General features: G+C 46.1%; 2 protein-coding genes across 2 annotated transcripts; both read right to left on the bottom strand.

Moving 5' to 3' along the window:
• Window positions 1-5006: 5006 nt before the first annotated feature.
• On the bottom strand, window positions 5007-5609 carry LOC135703110 (uncharacterized protein K02A2.6-like). Its single transcript, XM_065224213.1, has 2 exons — window positions 5567-5609; window positions 5007-5521 (listed from the first exon to the last, which is right to left on the bottom strand). The coding sequence occupies exons 1-2, from the start codon at window positions 5607-5609 to the stop codon at window positions 5007-5009; spliced, it is 558 nt and encodes a 185-aa protein (XP_065080285.1).
• Window positions 5610-5690: 81 nt separating this feature from the next.
• LOC135703109 (uncharacterized) lies at window positions 5691-6686 on the bottom strand. The gene has a single exon (XM_065224212.1). The coding sequence runs from the start codon at window positions 6684-6686 to the stop codon at window positions 5691-5693; it is 996 nt and encodes a 331-aa protein (XP_065080284.1).
• Between the last annotated feature and the right edge of the window lie 3399 nt (window positions 6687-10085).

Genomic DNA, 10085 nt, shown 5'->3' with positions numbered 1-10085 from the left:
CAGTAAGTCCCAATGTGAGCAGAGGACTCCAAAGTTTCCAAGGAGAGCAGCCAGGCGTTGGGCTAAGCCAGATATTCACACCGATATCCAGCTGTAGCAAGATCTGCAGCTTGGGAGAACCAAAATGACGGAGGTCAGGAGGAAGATCGATGAACTCTACGTGTTCGTTAAGGATAAAAACAACGTACACAAAAAGATCAAGCAAGCGGCGCCGGTGGTGTAGTGGTAAGCGTGATTACCCCTCACTCCAGCAGGCCTGGGTTCTCAATCCCAGTCGGCGCCGCCTGGATGTTCTGAGACATAACATCTCTGATCACGGGAAGTAAAGCCGTTGGTCCACGGTTCATGAGTCGATGGGTCGATAGGTAGGGTCCAGGTGTGGGAGCTGCCTCCCTGGTGTCGGTAGCATTGGTGCTCAGCACGGAAAACAAATCGAGAAAAAAAGAGATCAAGCAACTCCGAAGAGAAGTAAGCATTAGAGAAGAAGTAGTTGGAGAAGCGAAATCAGCTTCTACAACGGCATGCGACAGCTGCTGGAACTGCCGGACTGAACTATGAGGCGACAGTATTCCAACCGAACGTAAACGGTTTCTTCGATGTTCCTTCGCTAAACCAGAGTCAGGTTTCGGCACATCAAGCTGTCAACAAGGAGCTTCCCACATTTTCCGGTAATCTGCCACTTTTAATAGCGAGCTACGAGAATTCAACCAGGATCTACGGCTTTAGTAACGAGGAAAACATGCTACGACTCCAACGAAGTCTGAAGGGTAAAGCATCCGGCAAATTACCGGGATTAACTTCGACACTGAAGACGCTGTTTGACATAATTATTCACTCGCTTGTCAACAAAGTTCGGGAGATGCCAGCACCGAAAGCGGAAAATACACTGATCGACTTCGGAGTGGCGGTTCAGAACGTTTGCGCCACCATCACAGCTTCAGGACTGAACGAGTATATGTGAAACGTAGCCTTGCTCCAAGAATTGACCGAAAGATTACCGCCATCTATCAGGCTGAACTGGGCGTACCACCGGCAAGAACTAAGCGGTGTTACGCTTTCGGAATTCGGAGATTGGCTGGGCAAATTGGTTGAAGCAGCGAGCATCGTCGTCACAATGCCATCCATCAGCGCTCCGAAAGCAGACAGACGCGGAAGAAAGGATGACAACTATATCAATATTCAGTCTGAAGACAATCCCAGCATCGAATTTCCTTCGAAAGATGGTCCGATTGCTTCTCCGAAGGGTTGTCTTGTGTGTCTGAACGAATGCAGCGTCAACAGTTCCTAGATATGGTTCCGTTGGACGATTAATTTTCCAATTTAATCTTTCTCTTACACACGGATAATGCTTTAAATACTCCTAGTGAAGCAGTATTTAATGTCCAGCGATACCCCTCCAATAGGGACCAGATTATAAAATGATGCTATTCAGTATTATACGAAAAACGTACTTGTCACCGGTTGGTCAGGATTTGTTTTTTTTTTGCAATCAGCATATCTCAAATAGCTAATAAAGAAACGAAATGATGCTTAACCTTAATCATTCGATAGACAAACGGCGAGTGCAAACCTGCTTACAGTTGAAGCAGTAAGATAAATTGAGAGGAACGGCCCCGTCAATTTCCCGATAAAAAATGCGCCGCTGTCACAATTTCACCCATCGTTTGACTCAAGTGGCTATAAAATTGACTTTGTTCGCAAAACATTGCACAGAGTATGGCAGTGAGAGGGACAAAAATGTAAATCGATTTACCGAACAATATCGAATGCTTTGGAACGTAGCTGATTCTGTCTGGGTCTGGGTCCTACAAAGGAAATCCAAACGAATGATGGGGAGTGTGCAGAAAAAAAAAACAATAGTACCTACGATGTAAATGGCTCAGAGTTCTGCTCGAACCAGCATCCAGGCACCCGGACACAAGTGCTGAAGGCACACAGCAGCAGCATAAAAAAAAATGACGCAATACAGAACATTGATAATTTATTACGAGGAAATGCCCCGATCCTCCAATCAGTGTGACGCTGAAACGTGCTCCCGGGTTCCATCACGGACTGAAAAATAATTCACTAACAGAACTGCTTCTGCTGACAGCAATCGAAGGACTTTACCCGGACCCACCCGGCCATGATTGGATGAGTTACGGACAAAAGAACGGCAACATTATTGCAATATCAATAAAACTTCTCCGACTACTGATGGATTTCCTCAAGACCAATAACTTGAACTTTGCTTCCATTATTTAGGATTATCTGCTGCCGAGATTTGAAGACACTGGAGAATTGTCTTCGGATCGGGGTTGGAAACAAACTTGAAGCAACCATTCGTATCCTGCAAGTATGCAATAGCAGTGTTGAAGTGAATATTTGCGAAACACTACTGCCCGACTGCCGCACACTGATTGCACCCAGAAGTTGAGTCTTTTCGGTGGGAATGGTATTATTTGCCACGAACCAAACGCTGCACGCGTACACCCAACTGAGAATTGTTAGATTCAATTACAGATGAGCATATAAAGCATGCAGAATTTGTAATGTTTCACCGCATGAACCGATTCTGTGATGTGGTCGCCGTGGTGTGGTTTGTAATTATTATGTTAGTTATAATTTTTCGAAAAAAGTTTGTTACCTCTAATGCACTGTGTTACAATGTAAGAATGAACCGAGTGATGTAACGGCAAAAACAAATAAACTTTATTTTCGGACAGAATACAAAGTTATAATTAGTCATACTCTGATGACTGCGATAGCATCCGGTCGAATGACAGCTGTCGGGTGACAGCCGTGAGTCTAGGGGAATAGGTTCGCACTCCAACACCTCCCCTTTCAGAAGAGCTGGTACGGCTCGTAGCGTACCGGTGCATGCCGTTGTCTCGACGAGCGACGCAGGAGTGTTTCATCTGGATCAGGTACTCGAAATGGAACTCGAGCTCGACGTTGTGGAGTAGACGGTTCGAAGAGCCCTCGCAAGAACTCAAGCTGCAGTGATTTTACCCTTCCGGTTCAGCTGGTGGTGGTGCTGCTCCAGTAGCAGTCGAATCTTCCGACGGCTTCAGACCCCAAGTGTCTAGCAGAATAATAAGTGGAATGTTTGCTCTGCTTGATCGGGTCCTCCATTACAATCGTCATAACGTTTCCGTAGCTGATTGCTGTGTGAGCGGATTAAACGTTGCCGTTCCGGGAGCCACACATTATACATTACTCGTCCTACACATTCTAGGGCGCACTACGATAGGGTGTTGATCTGTAGCAATTTAGGAAGATATCGAGTGCTTCGTCCAGGTCTTCCCCTCCAGCCTGAATCTTCTTGACAGTCCTTTTAAAGGTGTCAACAAAGCGTTTCGCCTGTCCGTTGCTTTGGGGATGGAACGGTGCTGTTTTGAGATGCATTATCCCGTTTGTCTCGCAGAAGTCCTCGAAGGTGTCGCTTGTAAGCTGCGGACCGTTGTCGGTCACCAAAACTTCCGGCATACCAAATCTTCCGAAGATCTTTCGAAGACTCGACACTATAGCAGCGGTGGTTATGCGTTTGGTCGGAAGTATGTAGGAAGTATGTGTCATTGATGGGACCAGCGAAATCTGCGTGTACTCTCTGCCAAGGTTTCTCGGGGGCCGGCCACGATTCAAGCTTTGTCTTAGTGTCAGTTTTTGCGACCGAGGCGCATTCCTGACAAGCGCGTACTAGCGTGGTGATTTGGTCATCGATATTGGGCCAATAAACGAAATTGCGCGCTAGCGAACGCATGCGATCGATCCCTAGATGTCCTCTGTGCAGTTGTTGGAGAATTTTCTGCTGCGGCTTCTTCGGGACTACGATCCGGTCACTGTACATCAGGACTTTGTGGGCAGCATACAGCGAATCTCGACGTGCGAAGAACTGCTGGAACTCCGGTGTTCCGGAGAGAGACTTGAAATCACTTGGCCAGCCCTTGTGCACGAAATCCATGACTTTCTGCAATGTCCGATCCTGGTTGGTCTCGTTCGCTATCGTCTTGTACGAGATAGGAAGATGCTCGATAGACTGGCAGACGATGTTGCAGATTACAGTTTCAACCTCAATCGACGCAATGATGTAGTCCTCGTCCGGCTTAATATGTGAGTTGATTAGGCGAGAAAGGATGTCAAAGGATGTCATGTCCGAAATGGTCAGTGGAAATGTACTCGATCCGAAAGTCATACAGAAGCATAGTGAGGGCCCACCTTTGAAGCCGGTTAGCTGTGCACGGAGGTATTCCACGCTTTGAACCGAGAATCGCTAGCAGCGGTTTATGGTCGGTCTGAAGAACAAACTGCCTTCCGAAGATCATTCTGTGGAATTTTGTGACCGCATACACCAGACCCAAGGCTTCCTTCTCTATCTGGCTGTACCGGGATTCACCTGGCGTCAGGCTTCGGGATGCATGGTAAATAGCCTTCTCTGATCCGTCTGGAAATCGGTGTGCAATGCGAGCCCCAATGCCCACATTTGACGTCAGCATGAGCGGCGACTGGAGGATTTCCTTGAAACGATCAAAGGAACACTGGCAAGCGTCGGACCACTGGTAGTTGGAACCCTCCTTGAGCAGCTCATCCAGCGGTTAGCATAGTGTACGCATTTCCTGAATGTATTTTCCGTAATAGTTTATCGCACCTAAGTACGAACGAAGCGTTGGAACATCGTGGGGAGGAGGCATGTTGACGATTGCTTTCACTTTGTCCGGGTCCGGACGAATGCCCTCTGTATCCAGAAGCTGGCCCAAGTACTTCACCTGGCGCATGAAGAATCGGCACTTTTCGTATTTTACCGTAAATCCATACTCTTGAAGGCGCTGTAGAACACGGTACAGATTCTGTTTGTGTTCTTCGGCGTTGCGGCCACCAACAAGGATGTCGTCGAGATATGGAGATGTACACGGGAGTCCACTTAGCATGGCATCCATGATCTGCTGGAAAGCGCCGGGTGCACACTTGACACCGGGGGAAAGCCGATTGAAACGATAGAGCCCCTTGTGGGTGTTGATGGTGACGAGCTACCAGCTTTCCTCGTCGATCTCAACTTGTAGGTAAGCATCCGACAGATCTATGTGGCTAAACATCGTGCAATTTGTCATCCGATTAAATATGTCTTCCGGGAGTGGAAACGGGTAGCTATTTGATTCGAGCGCATTGTTTAATCCGGTGGAGAAATCCGCACAAATGCGCACGGAGCGATCCGGCTTGCGGACAACTACGATGGGAGCTGCCCAATCTGCATACGTCACTGGTGTGATGATACCCAAATCTTCAAGCCGCTTCAGCTCGTCTTCAACTACGGCCTCCATGTTGTACGAAACTGGCCGCTTGGGTTTGAATACTGGCTGAGCGTCCGACTTGAGAGTGAGATGCACTTGTGTTTTGGTGCACAGTCCCATACGATTGGTGAACACATCGGGGAAATTGGCCTTCAATTCGACTACCTGGTGATCTGGTTGTTGGCTACCGACCAGCTTGCAGAATGATGAAAATGGTACGTCCCAGAGTCCAAACTCATCCATTAGATCTGATCCTAGAACATTCAGGGAAAGGTCAGTACAACAAACGTAGCAATTACCTTCCTTATGAGTTCCGCCGATAGTGTACGTTGCTCGGAACATGGCCTCGATGTTTAGTCTGTCTCCGGAAGCTGTTTGCACTTGACAGTCCGGTGGAGACGTTTGAGGTGCCCCTACATTGATTCAGTTCTGCCTGGATATAATGGTTATGTCCGAACTCGAGTCCAGCTGCATTTCAACCGGAACTCCGTTGATCGCCGTCTCCACATAGCGCCGGCTGTGCATCACGTTCTTTACGGTTACAATCCTGGATGCGTGGTGGTTTTTGTTTTTCTGCTTTCCCTTGAACGATTTAGAACTCGGCTTGGATGCGAAACAGGAACAGTAGCCCTCCTTATGGCCGGTGCGGCCACAGTCACGGCTCTTGTGAGTCTTGAAACTGCATTGGCTAGAGAAGTGCATGCCGCCGCATGACCAACACGGTGTCTTCGGTGTGTCGGATTTGTTACCGCCAAACTTCTTCTTGTGACGGTTGTCGTGGGGTACTTGCTCGAACAGCTGCGATGCAACAGTGCCAGCAGCGGAGGCAAAATGACTGCCCATTAGCGAAGTGTCTTTCTTCAAATTAATCATGCTTTTGCACTCCTCTACTATCTTCTCCAGTGTGATGTCCTGTGTTTCGTTAATCTTAGACAGCAAGCGCATCCGGATGTCCGCGTACTTAGATGATCTCAACCCGCACACGAAAATAAGGGACTTAAACTGGTCCTCTTTGAGCTCCTGCAGCTTGAAATCTTCATTTTCCCCCTTCGCCGTCTGGAGGCACTGGTACCGACGATGGAAGGTGGAAACCGGACTGCCGAAAATGGTTTTCAATTTGGCAATCGTTTGCTCGAAGGTGAATTCCTTTGAGAGTTTGGGAAGAATGAACGAAGTGTACCTTTCGTGTGCTGCGGGGTTGAGCTTTCGAAGCACTAGTCGTACTTTCGCGCCGTCGTCCAATTTGGCAGCGTTCTTCTCAAAAAGTTCTGCATATCTGGAGAACCATGCATCGAATGAGCATCCCTTTTCCATATCGTAAGTGAACTCGGTAATATTGCTCGCTAGGGAATCTAGAACTAGCTCGTTCTGGTTGGTGCTCTGGACATTTCCTTGGATATTTGCCATCTGCTCCGCCATCCGGGTCATCAGTACTTGTTGGTTGCTTAGGAGCTGCAAGATTGTTTCCTGCGGCTCCTGGTACTGGTGGTTGTGGCCCAGGCATGGCGAACACGCGGAGGGTACTCGACGCGACGTTTTTCGCGATTTTCGCGAGAAAACAAAAAACAACCGCCACGACTTTGTTTACAGCCTCGTCGCCACTTTGCTACGATGTAAGAATGAACCGAGTGATGTAACGTAACAAACAAATAAACTTTATTTTAGGACAGAATACAAAGTTATAATTAATACTGTTCAGCCGGCGATTACTAATGACGTTTCATTCTCTGATGACAAGATGACTACGATAGCATCCGGTCGAATGACAGCTGTCGGGTGACAGCCGTGAGTGTAGGGGAATAGGGTCGAACTCCAACACACTGTGGCTAGAAAATCAGCTCGTTATGGTTTAATAAGATAATATTCATTATGGAAAAACTTGCTTGTAAGCTACAGTCCATTTGTTGTAAACATGCAGAGAATGTAAGACATCGTTCCTTACATTTGATGTTCATTCCATTTATTTTGCGTATGGTAACCGCACCGTTGCCATGGTAACCGAGCTACTGGACGCACTCAGCGATGCCAGAAATACGGATGTCCAAAAATTAACTATTTTTTGAGCTAACAAACTTGTTACAGTACCTTACGGTATCATGTGTAAAAATCTGTATATGTGGCATCGCTGGGTGTACTAGATGATGGTGGCACTTGCAAAATAGTATACTACACACTTGCTGCTGTTGTCGGTGCCACCGAAACCGATGTTTATGCAAATATACACATTGTGTGGCTGGTGGTGTGAATCTCTCTCCACCATCGTCGTCGTCGTCGGAAACTACATGGTGTTACAAATTCAGGACCGAAATGATGGCAACAATAGATTTCTCCGAGCTTCCTAGGAATCCCACTGTGGCACCGAATAAATCTGTGCTACCGCATGGTGCATTACATACATATTTATTGCATCCGGAAGCTCTGTTGCATTTGCATCCCCTTGCTTTCGGGAATGTGCGAGAAAGAGAATTTGGAAACGACATTTTCATTCACTGACACAGCAGAGGAGAACATTTGCAGAACTTGAAAAGTGTGTGCTTAGTCTGTTTTGAAGTAGGCACCTACAAGGGATGCAAACCAAATACTCTTCCTGGGATCGGTTGGTGAGTTCATTTTCTTGCAATTTGGTAATGCTTTGCGGTGAAGCCTCAAGTGCTCTCAGCCTGACGATTGCAGTGGAGGTGGACGCTGAGTCGGAACGAAAGAAGAACGCTTTGTTCAGGTTTATGGAGAATGCTTTCGGTTACATGGAAGCACTTCATTGCCAAAATTAATCCGGTTGAAATGTTTCGGAGATACCAGGAGACATGTGGAACTTAAAGACTGTTTGCGCTGTTGACATAAAGTTGTATGTAGTTACTTCAAGCAAAGAGCTACCCAGCGTTACACTTTCGAAGGCGTCAAAAGTCATTAAAGCTCTATCTTTCTTTTGCCATCATTCCATAATCCTTTACAGACCATAAAGAAAGCGAACTTCTCAAATGTCCCCCTAGCCAGAAATATTGCGCTTTCGTTGTATTCACATTGACGAAGCTAGGGAATTTTCCATGTTTTAAAATAATCCTTCACTTTCACAAGAATTTTTATATTTTGAGATGCCAAAATTTGTTGAGCCCCGTGCTTTTAAAAATTAGAGAGAAATTATCTGTTTTATATGTTTATTTGGTAGGCTTATTGTCTTTAAAACCCCTACGGAGCCGAGGGACTAATAAAATTGTATAATTATTGAGCTTTTGATTATTTTCACCGGTATTTTTCTTCTCGCTAGATCCGCGAACCATTTCCACCGTAGCTGATAGTAGTTTAGTGACTGCTGGATATCCTTTTTGCATCACATTCTGTTCCCTTCCTGTACCTTTCCATCGTTGCACGCGTCCGTACTGCTACGTATCTGAGCTATCTATTGTTGGTCTTGGTCTTGATTTTCTTCATCCTGGTTTCAATCCTCATCCGGTTGCTTTTCGACGGGGGCTACACAATTCGGAAAGGGGGTTGGTTTCCTAGGCACTCCCGTTAACTACGCCAGTGCGCCTCCGACATCTACCGCCAAACCTCAACTCGAAAAGGTCCATTCGGTAGCTGATTCAAAGATTAAAAAGTCCATTTAACTCCCCAACTTCCATTTCTCCGTCGTGCCGGAAAGCAACCATTCAGGTTGTTGAATTCCGTTTTCTAGCGGTGCAATGGAATGAAAGAAAATCCACCCAAATGCGTATTGTGTGAACCATTTTCATTCAAGGAAGAAGCGTCGTCGCGTGAATCGCTCTGTCGGTCGGTTTTACGCCTTCGGAAGTGACGCTTCCGTGATTTACAATGAGCTCTCGGTGCTGGAAATTATGTGCTAATTAAACGTGATTTATTCGATTCCGAGTGGGCTGCTGGCAAAAGCGGTGGAAAGCGACTCGACTGGCTTACACCAGCGACGACAACGACGACGACGAGCTTGGTCTTAAAAGTCTCGCTTCCGGCGACAGAAACCGGATCGGATGGAAGGATACGAACAATTATAGAGGCACTAATTTACGGCTTTCCGACGTGGAGGGTACAAATCCGCTTGAAAACGACACAATCCATCAACGCCACGATCAAAGACCGTATGGCGAAAGAAGCATTTAATTAACCTTGGAAATGTAATGTTTGCACATTTTGTGGAAGATTAGTATTTGCTTTCGGTTAATTATTATCCATCATAACCCCGGAAGGACTGGTCAAAAGAATCGAAAAACAGTCGGAAATCCATTGAGATAACCTACCCAACCATTCTTGGAAGGATACGATACGGTTTCTATTCAAAATATGCCGAAATATCCAGGCCTGACATGGTACTTGAGAGCCGAATTTTGCCTATAAATTCATACCCAAATCGATGCAAATTACGTCATTTGGATGCAACCTTTTTCCCTCGCCTACTGGTTTGTATTTCAACCAATCCCTAAAATTAACCAATTCAAAGCAGCCAGAAAAGTCCCTTTCCCGTGTTACGGCTACTGAAGTAGGTCAGTTCGGGTTATTATCCATTCTAACAAGGTGAGATAAATGAAAATAGAGCCACAAATCCACCCTTCCTTACTGATTGGAAAAATACATTTACCCAAGTAACCACCAAGCTCGTTACTAGCACGATAAGGGCCTTTTTTGCAATATAAGGTTGATAAACGGCTTTCAATTTTTATATTTGCCTTGTATATTGCATTTTTTTAATTAGCGGGCTTGATTGTTACTTGGGAACATGACTCTACATTTTCGAAGCTCTAAAATGAACTCGAGTTTTGTTTCTTTTATAAAACGTGTTTAACGCATCATTTCTATAACGCCTAGCTA

The sequence above is a fragment of the Ochlerotatus camptorhynchus genome, unplaced genomic scaffold, assembly GCF_037179485.1.
Source record: "Ochlerotatus camptorhynchus isolate MF236.1 unplaced genomic scaffold, CSIRO-AGI_Acam_v1.1 ptg000209l, whole genome shotgun sequence".
NCBI classification, from domain to species: Eukaryota; Metazoa; Arthropoda; class Insecta; order Diptera; family Culicidae; genus Ochlerotatus; species Ochlerotatus camptorhynchus.
The sequence above is the reverse complement of the archived record's forward strand: the minus strand, read 5'-3'. Positions and strand labels throughout refer to the sequence as shown.

What these genes read in the sequence shown, in the direction of transcription:
- LOC135703110 (XM_065224213.1), bottom strand. Translation starts at nt 5,609, where the DNA reads ATGTTCCGAGCAACGTACACTATCGGCGGAACTCATAAGGAAG. An exon ending in CGGCGGAACTCATAAGGAAG is followed by an intron (nt 5,522 to 5,566) that starts GTAATTGCTACG and finishes TGAATGTTCTAG; the next exon opens with GATCAGATCTAATGGATGAG.
- LOC135703109 (XM_065224212.1), bottom strand. Translation starts at nt 6,686, where the DNA reads ATGGCGGAGCAGATGGCAAATATCCAAGGAAATGTCCAGAGCACCAAC.